Source organism: Folsomia candida, unplaced genomic scaffold (assembly GCF_002217175.1).
Source record: "Folsomia candida strain VU population unplaced genomic scaffold, ASM221717v1 Fcan01_Sc018, whole genome shotgun sequence".
Lineage (NCBI taxonomy): Eukaryota > Metazoa > Arthropoda > Collembola > Entomobryomorpha > Isotomidae > Folsomia > Folsomia candida.
This window is the reverse complement of record NW_019091210.1, coordinates 2510488-2525903: the sequence shown is the minus strand read 5'-3', so window position 1 is coordinate 2525903 and position 15416 is coordinate 2510488. Positions and strand designations below refer to the sequence as shown.

The 15416-nt window shown below is 41.2% G+C and overlaps 1 protein-coding gene across 1 annotated transcript; it reads right to left on the bottom strand.

Annotated features, from left to right (window-relative positions):
- Positions 1–375: 375 nt before the first annotated feature.
- LOC110857132 lies at positions 376–15112 on the bottom strand. Its single transcript, XM_035857587.1, has 11 exons — positions 14959–15112; positions 14817–14875; positions 14002–14199; positions 13132–13691; positions 11061–12684; positions 8052–10787; positions 4734–7432; positions 4400–4622; positions 3067–3789; positions 2072–2791; positions 376–1278 (listed from the first exon to the last, which is right to left on the bottom strand). The coding sequence occupies exons 3-11, from the start codon at positions 14189–14191 to the stop codon at positions 839–841; spliced, it is 9915 nt and encodes a 3304-aa protein (XP_035713480.1). The 5' UTR covers positions 14192–14199; positions 14817–14875; positions 14959–15112; the 3' UTR covers positions 376–838.
- Between the last annotated feature and the right edge of the window lie 304 nt (positions 15113–15416).

Genomic DNA, 15416 nt, shown 5'->3' with positions numbered 1-15416 from the left:
CTCGGAATTAAAGTCAATTTGTGTCAATTAGATAATCCAGTGTATTTTACTCCTTTTAAGATTTAGTCGTTATATTTTCTAGTAAGTTGTTGACAAACTAATGAACTGAAAAAGTAGAGGTAAACATGCAAGGTGCAAGCGCGATACTGTGAGATTTCTGTATGTAACACTTTAGGAACTCCTTAGTCTAAGAGTTACCCGTAGGCCAAAAAGTATGTATATGGCTACTTCTGAAACCTCGGTGAATTTTGAGAAGTGAGGGTTTAAGTGAAACTTGTTTTTGAAGTTGTAGCATAACGTGTAAATATTTATGGTTTGGGATGATAATTAATTTTTAAGGTACTTAACACGGTTGGGCAAATGTCTTAATTTTAGTTAAATTCTATTAATAAGAACTTATTAAATTTACACTTTAATTATTTTATCGGGTTTTAAACTCTCACACTTTCTCAAGTCCGGTTTATTGCATAATTTAGGCTTTAAGTTGACATACTTAATTTTATTTACGTATTCATAGTAATCATAATTTTTACAAAGTTAATTAGATTATGCAGATTACCAGTTTTATATACTTAAATATTTATTTAAATAACAACTAAAATGGTGATATTTTTCTTGTCCACTTGTATTTTGATTTAAATTTCAATATCGCTCCCTGAAGAAGATAGCAGCTCGCTGTCGAAAGCTCGGAACAATAAAACATTTAAAATGTCATCCATGATTCCCGTTCAAAACTCATTACATTTATATACTTAATTATTATTAGGCTTGTTACAATGCAAATTAATTTTTACTAATTGATCATTCCACAAAAAATTAAATATTTCCCCCAATTAAATTAATACAGAGACTCGATATATTTCAAATTGGCCAAGTTCATCTCATAATTCCCCTTGCTCATTAGTGCCACGGATTCCATCAAATTCGCCCCTTCTATCATTGGTGTAGGAACGATTCGCAAAATTCCATCCCTGCCCCGCACGACAGGTGCAAATTGCCACCGCGACGCCCAATCTCGTCGACTCATGGCGATTCTGATGGGTTCTTCTTCCTCCCCAAGACCGCACGCCTTCGCGGACCAGACCATGCTCAAAGTAGGTCCTTTGTGGTCTCGTTCTTTAGATTCATCAGGATGTGGGAACGTTCCGTAATCACGTTGTCCATAAACTTCGATCGATTGCCCGGAAATTGCAGACATTGCGGAGAGAGAAGATGACAAAAGGTGAACGCCTTCTTCCACGGTTGCGGCATGTTCGGCATCTCGGTTCGTCTTGAGACCTGAAAAAATAAGAATTTCATATATATATAGAAACAGTTGCAAGTAATTTTATAATCATCACAATTCTACAAAAATCAACCTGAATTACTTATGATCTAAATTACCTATGCAAAATAAGTTGCAATAATTTGCAAGCCTGGTAATTTGTTTTTTTTATAAAAAATCGCATTAATAAGGTTACCATTTTTACGAAGCTTGACCCCTTTTTGTCTTCGTAAACTAATTGTAAGTATTTTACTATACTAAGGATATACGATACAAAGCAAATTGTGAATACCCTAAATACTCGAATATCACAGTTACCAAATTATGCCGAGTTTTCCGTCAAAAATAATTGCAAAAATGCACTATATTACACTATGCACATCTAAACTATATAAAGCAGGCGAGTGTATCGCTGCTGGGTCGGTGGCTTTTTTGAGAAGTTAGCCTCTCTTTCTCGCTCTCCACTCTGCAGAGAGCGAAAAGGAGGGGCTAACTTCACTAATGTTGGGGCAACGGGCTTATCGACGGGCCTACTTTGCACGTCGATTGACGGGCTTCTACACTAGTGCACTATAATGCACTATGCAAAATATTCTTTTTTATCCCACACTGATAAATGCTTATTTTTACATAAGTTTTGAAGAAGCTATGTTGAATATATACAAATTTAAAATCCTGTTCCTTCGCTGCTTGTTTGTGACAGGATCAAAGAATGAAAAAATCATTCATGCATCTCGTACTTACTTTCTATCGACCACTTAAACATGTATGAGAGGATATCGCTTTTTATGTAAATGAAACCCTTACCCTTGTAAATATCCCAGATTGACGCTTGTGGAAATCTTTCCGGATGACCGAGCCCCACCTGAATCTCGCTTAATTTCTCCAACACCTTATTATTCTTGAAAACTCCCATGTTACTGACAATCTCCGTGATTTTTTGTTCCGTCTTTGGCACAATGATCCCCTGCACGATAATGTCCGCCATTTGGTCGGCTATTTGGTTAGACAATTCTTCAATCAGGTTTTCCTTATCGCTTTCATATTCCTTCTTCCCATCCGCGTTTTTAATGTAGGACGCGTCCGTCGGGTCGGGCAGGTTACTTTTGTCCAACTCGGCTCTAAACCGGGTGAAAAGATCGCCCGTGTATTTCACAATGCTCGTCACGACTCCGACCGTTCGGTACACGTCGACCAGCAATTGAGCCCCGTTTTCAATAATTTTCGCCAATTTGACTGTGGGTCCTTTCGCAATTTTTTCACTTTTCAGTTTTTCCGCGGCTTCATCTGCAAACGAGAGGAGGGCAGAGATCATGGATTCTTCAACTTTTGGATTTTGTGGGGCCAGCTCATCTTGCACGATTTTGATTAATTTTTCATTCTTCATTTTTCTAAAGGCGTCCTCGTAACTTTGTTTTGAGGTGTAATTTCCCAAATATTTGTCCATGGATGGACCCGTTGATCCGTTCGTGATCTCTTTGGTGACGCTGTCCTTGACATATTTCTTCAACTCGGTGGCAATCAGACCTGTTCAACAAATTCATTCATTAATCAATCATTTATTCAAAATTTTAAAATTATGATCATATGGTAAAAACAGAATAATTAAATTAATTAATTAAATGAATGAAATTATTCACTCATCCTTCATGAATATGAAATGAATATTTATTCAATATTCGTTCATCCAAAAATTTTGAGAATATTGTTCCCTCATTATTCATGAATTTGTTGAATAATGAATGACTAATTTATTCATTGAATAAATGAATGTAAATTGGTACATATGGTAGAAATCACACCTTTTAGTAGCGGCATCAATTTGCTGTTAAGTATCCAATCGAGCCCTTCCAGCGCGCCGCGACGTGCAAACTCTTTCGCGACAAGTTTAAACGTAAATGCGGCCTGTCTCGCGCGCAAGCTCTGTGGCGTGACACGAGTGATAAATGGTTCCGAAATGTGCGTTTGAATCCAAGTTGCGAATTTTCCTAGCGATTCTTTAACCTTGTTGATTCCGTCGATAACGTATTTTAAAGCTTCGGGTAATTTCAGCTTGTTTCCCACTCGGACGAGGAACTGCCAGGCACGCGTGGTTTTAAACGTTTCCCAAAATTCGTTGATTTTCGTTCCCAAGCGTTTCACCAATCCTAACGCGCCCGCGCCCAAGCTTCGAATTCCGCGGCCTAAAGTCTTTAAGAGTTCGTACCCAGCTTTGCCAATTTTTGTTACGAATCCTTTCAGTCCAGACCACATGGTTTTGCCAAATTCGAAAATGGATTCGAATACCGAGCCGACGGATGTTTGTAGAAATTTGGTGCCCCATTTTGCCGCAAATTGTGCTATTCGTGCTCCGAATTTTGCAACTACGACACCCACGCCGGCCGTGAGGACCATGATGACCATGGAGATGGCTTTGTTGATAAAGAATTCTTGCAGGCTGACGTAGTCCCCGTTGATGGCGGCTTTTATGGCCCAAGCTAAATCGATTATTCCGTCGACGATGAGACCCGTCCCCAAAGCACCGCCTGAAAGGACAGAATAATTAAGTAAAGATTAAGAACCAGGTTTAATTGCAAGTATAATTCAATTTTATGTGGGATGTAATTTGTGAACCAAGGCAATTCATGGAGTCATTGGTGACTTGTAAAATCCGAAAAGATTTGAAAAATATATAATTCAACTTTTATACAATAAAGAGAAGGCCTTGATCTTTTTGTAAGCTTATGAAAATTTCTAAGTTTCCTTAAATATACATAATTACAAATAATTGCACGATTTATGATCGAAACATTTGTATAATTTTGTAAAAGTTTGTAAGTTTACAGAATTTACGGATTTTATGATGTTACCAGAGACTGCGAGAATTGTCTCACTTTAAATTTTGTAAGGAGCTGATCAGTTATAAATTGTTCTAAAACTTTGTGATAAATTGTGCAATACGCAAAAATTGTGTAAAATAAAATTCATAAACTCAAAACAAAGTATAAAAAAGATAAATTGTAATAAAAGAATCATAATTAAGTAAAATCATGACTAATCTTAATTACGGATAAATACTGTTAAGATTTTGAGCTTTACCAATTCAGCCAAATTTGCCAAGTTTGCACAGATTTTTTGTCAATTTTTTTTGCCTACCTGTAAATGCTGCGAGCACCGCGCCTGCCGCCACTTCAAGACAGCAGACCAAAACGACCGTGAACCAGGCCCACCAGGGCGTCGGCTTGTTGACAACTTCAATAAATCCGATCAGTCCGGACTCCTCGGCTTCCTTCCTTTCCGCCTCAGAAATGGAGTCATCCTTCTTCTGCGCCCGAATATATTCGTCCACCGGGATCAATTTTGCAGTCTTTTCTTTAGACTAAAAAAAATTAAAAAAATCCGTTAATTTATTAGTTGGGAATACAAACTCTTCAAAATTATGGCGACATAAAATAACTACGATTTAGTTAAACTTAAATTTGTATCTTACATCTTGCAATTCCTTCATGGCATTTTGTATCGATTTCAGCATAAGTTGGAGTAAATGAACGCGTCCTTTGACTTGCTGCGTGAATTCGGGATCTTTGACCCCTTTAGGCTTATCTTTCGGCTTAATATTCCCCTCGTTATCAAGCGTTATTTCGTCTTCCTTATTGGCATTTCCAAATGCATGGATCGCCATTTGAGCCCCAATACTTTTCATGATTCCCTCCAGCGCAAGAGCTAATTCGTCACTGGCGTTCTTCTTGTAATCCGAATCCCCCAATTTGATGTGGGTATAGGCCTGATAGTAATTCGCATTAACGGCAAAATGGCCGTCACTCGATATCGTTTTGGACAAATATCCTTGCCCAGATTTTAGCGAGGAGTCATCCCCCTTCTGCACGTATCCAGCCCCGAGTAGCAAATTTGTTTGGGGATTGGCAATTTCATCCTTGTAATTTTTCCCTTGGTCGTCCACTGCTTTTTCGAGAGAGGCCATTTTGTCGTCAAACTCTTTTTGGAGGACATCCTGCCCCGGATCGCCTTCTTCCAAAGGTTTCGCCTTATCCAGCGCGATTCCCCACTGCTCATCGAGCCAGGCGAGGGTATACTTCTTATCAAAGTCGTCCCCCGCGTCGGCAAGTTTTTTGCGAATGGTGCAATATTTTTGAAAATGTCCGTCTTCCCGTGTGATCATTGGAAGCACGTTTTTCTGCACGTTGTCCAGTGTCAAGTCTTCGTTCTTATCCCGGGATTCGGTCAAGATTCCGGTCCCTTTACTTATCCAATCGGCCGCAACACGATCAACGTCTTCATTCTCGGCCAGAACGATTAACTGACTCGAACCGGGTTGTCCTTTTCTGGCAGCGCGACCAGTTGCTTGATCCTCGACGCGGACATTGTTCGGGAAAAAGGTGAGGATGACGTGCAGCCCGCCTTTTTCGGCGAGTTTTTCGTCAATTTGAAAATCCGTTCCGCGTCCCGCTAACATCGTCGCGATGATGATGGAGCCTCCCTTTAATTGATTTTCGGGTACTTTGGTCTCCTCAGTTTGGTCTAATCGGGTATATTTTTGGATGTCGAATTGTTCCCCGGTGTCCTTTGCTTTGGTTTCAATCGTGTCTTTGAAGTGGTCGGCTTCCTCGATGGTTTTGCAAATCAGTAGGACCGCCCGTTGGAGACGGACGTTGGCCACGACGGAAGTGACGATTGCTTCAATCCATTCGTCACTCGTTTCTAGGGTCATGTTCTTCAAGAGTGCGTGTCTTTTAGCTTGAAACGTTGGAACATTTACGGTCCCGACTTGGTACGTTTTGGACAATAACTCCTTTTCCTTCGCGGATCCAAGCGTTCCCGTGAGGCCGAAGACATTTTTGCCGTATCGCTTAAAGTAGGACACGTTACTGAGGAAATTTGTCGTAATTTGTTCCGGCGTCGTGGCGAGGAGATGCTTAATTTGGAGGAATTGATGCACGCCATCCGGCCAGACGGAGGATTCTTCTAAAATTCCGGTATTCTGCCAATCCACCGGCACGATTCGGGTGTGCTTATCGCCATCCAGCACTTTGAGGACGTAGTCTTGATCCTCATGGACGTAATACCGCGCCGTGATGGCGGATCTAATCCAACGCTGCAACTTGAAGTTGTACAAGGATTTGAAATGTTGCGGTAGAACGAGCTTGTCACTGTCTCTGTCCACGTTTTTGTCATCGCTGAAGACGACGAGAGCCTTAATTTTCTCGGTGACTCGATTAAATAAAAACGACGCCGCATTGTTTCCACTGGCTTCGAGGAGTTGGACAAGTTTGCCTTCCATTTCAAAAATCGGGAGGAATTTGAAGTGATCTGGGATGTCTTTTGGTTCCTGATCGGTGTGATAGGTGGCGCTTAGGGCGAGTCCTTTTTCTGCATCGAGGCCCCAAATTTGAACCTTTCTGCCCAGAAACTTTCCGCAAATATGGACCAAAGACGTCTTCTCGTCGGTGTTCCATCTCTTCTGAATTATTTTGTTGAGTGTGTCATCCGTCGTGGGGTCGTCGGCGGGACCAATGTCGCCCGGGATTAGTTTATTGCGGATTAATAATTTTAAGGCCTCTCGAGCTTTGGCATCCTTTGTTTCAAGTTCTGCCATTCTTTCAGCAAAGTTTTTGACAGATTCAGTCAGAATTGAGGGGGGTCCGTGCCTTTTTGTAATTTGTGATAGGACACTGACCAAGTCGGTACAGTCGGTTTTGGTGACTTCTTGTGGGCAGTATTTAGCGTTGTTGATAGGTATTAGCATGTTTCCCGTGTCGTTGACAATTCTCCAAATTGCGGCGAACAAGGGGGCCAGAAATTCTACGCCGGGAACGGGTTCGACTAATTTTGTGGTGTTGGCGGCCTGATCGATGAGCATGGAGTCCACTTCGTCAACGATGACGAGGGAGAAGGGCCGCTTTTTTCGGAGGTCGTCCTCAAAGTGGAAGTCCACCCGTAAGCAGTCGGATTGGAGGGATTGAGGGTCCCCGTATAAGACGTCTTTTTCGTACGATTTGTCGGTGGGGATGGTCGTGAGGAAGCCGGAGTCGAGGGAGAGGAGAGTGTAAAAGTCGGCGAAGAGATGGGAATCTCGTGCGGCGAGGATGGACGATGGTGTGACGATGTCGACTTTGAGGTCCTGTGTTAGTTTGACGTAGGCAGCGAATAGGGCGATTATCAGGGATTTCCCTGTAAAAATAAATGATTACATATTAGCTTACAATTAGAGTACCGATGTAAATAACATATGTATGCCATGGCACTTAATTTCATGGAACTGATCTGAATTTTTAAAAATTATTTTTGCCGTACGAAATAATTAATAAATAAAAATTGCCAAGTTGCAATTATTCTGGCTCATCAGATTCATTAGCACCGTTGCGAAACGTATTGAAATTCATAGTTACGAAGTTATCCTCGGCACTTGTTAACGAACAAATTTTAATTGTTCACAATCTCATTGTTAAAAAAACGTATTTACTTAATTCCGTAAATTTGAAGCTATTGAATTGCATTCTATAACTGGAAATTTATAATTTTCAAGATTTTCTGAGCTGCAAAAATCTATGTATTTTCTGCGCAAGAGTTCACAAGCTTCGTAAACTCGGTAAACGTATTTATATTGCAATGTGACCTTCACGAAGTTTGGGATGCTCTGGTGCCCCCAATAAATATTTAACATAATATGCACAGTAATTTTATTTAATTTCTGGAAGCTAATTTTGACATTGCGATTTAATAGAAGATTATTTCGTGCAAACCCGAAAAACCGAATTTTCGTGCAAACTAAATAAGAATATTTACATACCTTCACCCGTCTCAACCCTTGCCAATCTTCCATTTCCCTTTTCATAACTTTGCGTCAAAGTCAACAAGGCCAAAATCTGTGCATTTCTCGGCTTGGTATCTTTCTTCGTTAGGGCGACAGCTTGCACCAGTCCAGCAATAACTTCGGCCTTGTCCGTGTCCTTGTTCACCTTTTTGGCCCATGATTTCACATCGTCCTCCTTCTTGTCCTTCCACTCGGCCCCCTTCGCAATTATCGAGTCGTACAACTTGCGAATTTCTGGCAAGTCCAGCCCTTCAGATTTTGAATCCTCCAATAGTTTCATCAACTCATCGATACTTCGTTCCTTGACGTCTTCACTTTTTGGCGCAATGGACAATCCTGACAACCATTTGCTAATTTCCGTCTTTTCATCCTGCACGACTTTCAGGACTGTTTTAATTTCCAAAGAGTACGTGTACATTGCTTGAATAAGGGTTGTATAAGTCATCAATTGCTTCTTAATAAGTTCCTCTCCCGAATCAGCACCGTGGTCCAAGCGTTTCTGCATTATTGCCAAAATTTCTTGCAAACTTTCGAAATCATTTGTCTTCTGGTTCTCAAACTGATTCATAGATTTCAACATGTCAACCACGATAGACTTTTGGGTGGTACTTATTTCAAAAATGACGCTTGCTTTCGTCTCGAGGAACCAATTCTGCAAATAGTTGCTTAATTTTTCTAGACTAAAGTCGCCCGATTGTTCCTTCACGGTTGGAATGGCGATAGATAACTCGTCGAGTTTAGAGGTTAATTCCAACCCCTGAAGTTGATCCATGAAGGGGATGAGGTCTTCCGCCTTGACCCCGCAAGAGGTCAGGGTGTACAAAGCGGTCAGATTTTTTCCCATCCCATCCAGAAATCCGGTGTCTTTGGCCTTTGCAAAAAATGTGGTGGCCGATTCGTCAGTTATTGCTTCGTTGGGTGGAGTATTTTTCAGCCAGTTGGTCTTGACCTGAGGGAATGTGAGGGGCAAGGGTTTCGCCGTAAAATCTGGGATGGGTCGGATTTGGGAGAGGAGAAATGTGACGAAGTTGACAGTGCCGAGGTCCCAGGTTGTTCCAACTAGGGTTTGCAAGGTTTCGCGGAGATTTTTGCATATTTGGGTGTCTTCACTTAAGTGTGTTGTGTTGAACCGGGGAGGGGTCACGAGTCGCGTCCAGGTTGACCAGAGTGGGTCAAATTGTTGAAGAATTGTGTCCTTTTGATGGGTGGTGTCGTCTTTGGTGATTTTGGAGAGAATAAAGCCGCGAAGGAGCTTGGTCGGCCAAGTCCACGGATCCGAAGTGGCGATTTCACTCTCAGTTATGACGCCAGGTTCGAAAGATTGCAGGAACGTGACTAAATTTGAGACCGGTTCGGAGAAAAGGTCCAACCCGACGCGACTGCAGAATGGGGCGATGGGAATTTGAAGTTTGGTTAACGTGGCTAAATCCTGGATTTTTTCGGCAGGTTTTAGATCCTTGTTTTGGATTGATTTCAAACCTTCTAAATGATCATAAACTGTGGGATCTTGATTGGTTATCACGGTCTTAAAAATGGCGGTAGCCTCATCCCACTTTTGCGATAGGACGTACGTTTTTGCCAACATTTTTGCAAGATTTTCTAAAGCGGAGAGCTGGTGGGTCTTAAACTTGTCTTTGATTTTGACGAGTTGGTCGACATTGTTGAGGTCATCGTCACTTTCCGCCATTAAAGATATCGCGTGAAAGTAAAGGGCCCCCTGGGTTTCGAGTGGGTTGTGTTCTTCTTTCGCAGATTTTAGTTCCTCCTTTTCTGGGCGAGGTGCAGACGCCATGTCGGCCGTGACACAGACAATTTGCAATTTTGTCGCCAATTTTAATCCCTTATTAGCTGCAATGTTTCTGACGAGAAGTTGGACTCCGACGGGGTCAAATCTAGCCCATTCGGCGGCCCAGGACTTAGCGTAGTCGTTCACATCAATCTTCTCTTCTGGCGTAGTGACGCGATCCGAGATGGCCAATTGGGTCAAATTAGCGTATCTTTGAGCCCTCATGTTTCCCCCGCTTTTTTCAATCAGGGCCTTCCAACGGGTCCAAGTTTCTTGATCCAGGCCGTAGTTGACTTCCAGGAGAAAAAGTAATGTCGCCATGTTCTCAATTATTTCGACTTGTTCGACCCGAACTTTTGGGAGTTCTCGTTTCTCCATGAAATCTAGAATTGTCGGGATCCACTTATCGGGGAGAGGAGGGGCCGAGATTCGGACACAGTTTGACAAAAACTTCAACAAGGTGACCACCACTTCCGTCGTTTTTGTGGAAAATAGCAATTTTTGCACCGCGTCGGGGATATTTTCGCCAAATTCGATGCTTTTGGCTAAATAGTCGGCCAAACTTTGGGCTACGGGTTCGCTCGGGGTTGCTTCGTAGAGCGGGATCAAGTCCTTAATTATCTCAATTTTATAGGGCGCGTCGTCCAGAATTTTTGCAACATCGGGCATCGTTATGTTCGACCATTTGTACTTGACACAAATTTCAATCAGACTTTCCTTCACTTCTGAATCGCCGTTATAATTGATTTGCGATTTCAGCAAGGCGGCCAGGCCGGATTTTGTGGCGTCGTCCAACAAATCTTCGTGTTTTTGCAGGGCGAGTAATAGCTTCGTTCCGTAGCGGGGCGGGTCGTCGTTTCCGTCCGAATCTAATCCCCGGTGGATAAAGTCGAGGCAGCAATTCAGCAGGCCGGACTCCTTGGGATCTAAATACATACAGATAGATAAATACACTCTTAAAAAATGCTCGTAAATTTTCACAAAGTATTATTAAATTATTATGAGGATTTGGAATTCTGATTTTTATGGATTATTCAATTGTAATATCAAAAATGATGGAACATAATTCTTAAATTGTTCAGTTTCACAGGCAAAATTTAAGTAACTAATGGAAATTTTTGAATTTTAATATAGAATCTGATATATAATTTAGGGTGGATTTACTTTTCAAAAAGGTAACATTATTTTTATAACCGTACCTGTGCCACGATTAATTAAATTTTCATGGAACGCGAACAACTGGGAGATTGTGTTATCAAAAATCCAGCCATATTCCGGATCCGATAAAATTCCAATGGTTGCTTTCACCTGGTCTGCAATGTCCCCAGTTTTTTCATTCTTTACCCAAACATTGATCACTTGGAAGATTGAATCCGTCAATTCGGGCTCTTTGAGCAAAGGAACGAGTGGACTTATGCCGCTCCCTGGAAACCCGTCTGCCCCGGCTAATTCATAAATTGACCTGAGAATCATCCCTTGTCCACTCTTGTCCCAAGTTGACACCTTGTCCTTGATGAATTCCACCCGTTGATCCATCGTTAGGTTGACGTTGACCAGAATTGCGGACGCGAGACGGCCAGTGGCATCGAGTTTGGCATCGTTTAAGAAATCCATCCATTTCGCGGGGTCATTAGCCGTCCCATCTTTCCCCTTCAATTGATGAAGCGCCGTTTCCAAAACGTACAATAGATCGGACTGTGTTTTTCCATCTTTTTCCAGCAATCCGACCAGCTTCAGGGTGTCATCCTGTCCGAGTTCGAAGCCCAGTTTTAAGATGGAAGTGAGCGCGGCAAAATAGGCGGGTTTTTCTTTAGTCTCTTCCAAAGATCCCGCTTGGCTGAGATATTCTTTAAAAGATGCGCCAACCTTGGACAGGAATTTCGTTTGAGAATCCGAATCCACAAAATTACTGCGTTTCTTGGTTTCTTCAACTTGTCCCAAAGTTTTGATTAGGTTCATGATATTCGCAAATTTATCATCCTTCGTTTTAAACAGGGCTTCGACAGCAGCACCAATTTTTTCAGCTTCATCTGCCCCCACGCCCAGTGATCCCACGGCGGATTGCAAAGTTTGCAAAATATGCTCGTACACGGTGCCATCCAAACGGAATCTTTTGCTGCAAAGGACATCCACCAAGACGGGCAATGATTCTTTATTGTCGCTAAAAATTCCTGGGTTGTTTATCGCCGTGGCGAAAACGGTGGCGAGAGAATTTGCATACTCGGTGTCGGCTTCACTCCCGGTTTTCAAAATGTCCAAGGAATACGAGAGAAATGTTCCGGTCAGGTATTCTTCTCTGATTTGGCTCATGAAATCAATGATTTTCTGTGGAATCCGATTTTCGGGTTTTGCATTGGAATAAAATCCGAATTCCAGGGCGGGCAGGGACAGCTTGGTGATTAGATAGCCTTCCATTTTATACTCGTCGTCTTCTGGGACGGCCGCGTCGCCGGATATTTTGGCGTCGAAAAGGTCCAGCATCGCGTTCACAAATTTGACCAGCTTCTCGCCATCGATCCCCTTGCGCATCGAGCACTTGAGAATGTCGAGCATAAATTCGCGATCTTTTTGCACCTTGACTTCCGCCGGGGCCATTTGAACAACGCTATTGAAAACGGAGATCACATAATCGGGGTCCTTTACAAAGTAGGTTTCCGGTTTTTGCAGAAATTGCAGACCAACTTCCCACGTTTCCGATTTTTTCGGGAAGTCGGCCCTTTCCAAGATTTCTTTGACTATGGCATCGTCACAGAACGGCGTCTGCATTCCGGCGAAGGTCCCGAGGTGGATGAAATCTTCAGATGTATAATCCGGGGTGATAACCTGTTTGAAGTTTAAGTAACAAAAGTTTTAGTTATAAATATTATAAACTTTATTTTGATGAGCGTACTCGCGAAAATGTCTTATTTCGTATCGCATCGCAACTCTTTTAGCAAACTTGCGAAGATCAGAAAATTTGTATAGGATTCTTAAAAAATGTAAATTCGCAAATCTCACCAATCTTGCAAATCTAGTAGCAACACCTATTTTTACATTGTTTCCATTTACTTCTCTTGCTGACAGTTTCTCTTGTCAGGATGAGTTGCGAAATAATAACATGCCCAATTGCTCTGTGAATTTGCCAAAAAATTCATGCTTTTCAAACAAAATTTTTGTGAAATTTCTCAAATTTGGCAAAATTTCGTAAGTTTTGTTATTACTCTGAATTTGCGAGAGGTTGACGTGAGCACGCTCAATCATTATCAAATTTTACAAAATTTTATAACTCACCTTTTTAAAGTCGTCCACCAATTTATCCACATATTTTGGAAAGTTTTCCTTATCAACGTCACCCCATTTTCGCAATACGATTAGCAACACGTTGATAATATGGAGTTTCTCGAGACGTTGCAGCAATCCAGGAAACTTGACTAGAGCTCCCATCGCCTTTTTGAAATTTTCATCCGAAGAGAAAGCATCCTTGAAGTGGTCGGGCCCCGAGGGAAATGCGGCCCGGATTTCGTCCGCGATTTTCTTATCATCTCCAAAAGCCATGTCCAAAAATGTGTCAAGTGACGACTTGTAATCATCATCCATTCCGGAAACGGGTTCCATTGCGGCGGATTTTGGTACGGCGGGAATAAGGAGGGTCTCGTCTTCGACGCGAATCGCATATTTTAGCTCTTGGACCTGGTTCCGGAAGTCGTAGTCCTTCGCCCACGGATAGAATTGGCCGGATGGGTCCACCTCGTTGTTCTTGCCACCCCATGATCTTGATCCGACTCCGTCAAACGTGACGACCCAGGTGGACGCGGGGGATGAGGAGAAAGTGACGGTTTTCAAAGTTTTCCCTATTCAGGAAATATTTATGAATTCAAAATTCATTCATTTTAAAAATTATAAAAAATAATTCATTCATTATTCATTTCATTTTTTATTGGTTATTATTCAAATTGTCTGCTGGGATGTTAATGAATGATAAAAACACTAAATATTGTTAAAATTTAATGAATAAATATTTATTCATTATTCATTCATTTAAAAGTTTGAAAAAAATATTCGTCGGTAACTATTCCTTAATTTCTTGAGTAATGAATGAATAATTTATCCCTTCTCTATAAAATATGTAGTTAAATGTAAACATGTGTAAAGGTAACTTACCTTCGTAATCGAGGAGACGAAGGAGAAGCTGGTTTTCTCCGAAGGGGGCATGATGACGAATTCCGATGGGGAGAGGGATACCGGGTGGCACGATAGAGGGATATTCGGTGTTTTCGGAAACATTGAAGACTTCCGAGTTGAAGGAGGTATCGTTGTAGATGTAGGCGTCGGTTGGATGGTCGGCCACCATTTTGTTAGCTGAAAATATATTGAAACAAGTAGAATTTCGTTTTATATAATGGGGGTATTCATTACAAGTTCGCATCGTTAGCAAAATTACAAAAGTTTGTAAGTTCGTTTAAAAATTCACTTGAGAACTCCTTCGCGAACGTGCAGATCTCAATTTGGTTAGGATTTTTTTTCAAAATTATGGGGGTATTCATTGCTGCGAGTTCAAATCTTTAGCAGCATTGAAAGCAATAGCAAGGTTCGTAGCATTTCCTATTCCTTTAACATTGGGACATCGGCCCGCCCCCTCGACACCGCCGAAAAGTAACCAAAATTTGCGCCGCCGCAAAATTGGTCGGTCTGATTTTTAAAAGTTCTCGGCAGATTATAAAATAAAAATATGTACGTGTAGCAGGATTACTTAAGCCAAAACCTAATCGGACAATATTTTCAAAGCATTTATTTATTTATTCATGAGGGAACTTTTATACGAAAGAAAATTTAGCAAATTAATTTTTCTAAAACTCCCTTCACAAAATTTTGCGATTTTGTGTATATTTTTAACATGCCTTTGTAAATACGTACTAAATACTGTAAATACGCCCCCTGTTTTATGAATGTATGTATAGTAAAAAAAATTAACTTACACTTGGTACCCCAATCCAGGTAGGGTTGAATAGGAATATTGCAGGTGTATCGCAGGTATCTATAATTTCCAGTAAATTTATAAATTTACTGCCATAATCACTGGACAATTTAAACTATTTGATAAATTTGTAAAATTCGTACCAGTTGGAAATTCAAGCTTGAGAAATCTGTAGTAATCACTTCCGTCCAGATTGAGGGTTGGGAAATAACTGGACAAATCATGGAACATTGCATGTAACTTAACCTGCAGCTTCTGTCTTACTTATCTATTTAATTCGTACGTATGTATTTAGCTTTCACGCTTCTCTGAGAATCCACCTTCAATAAAGTAAAGGAAGCGATAAGGACTTCACTTATTTTTAGATGCAACAAAAACTCCCCTCATTTTACATAAATCCGATAAATCGATTCTATGCACATACATATGTATTCCCAATTTATTAAAGGAATGCACATGCAGTTTCATACATACGTACGTACGTATCCATATTCATGTAAAACTAGTTCCATATACTCCGCGTAACCCGAGACGTTTCTTATCCCCGACTTTTATGGAGCCAGAAATAGTGAAATGCAGACGAATCCTTGTTTCTGGTTTT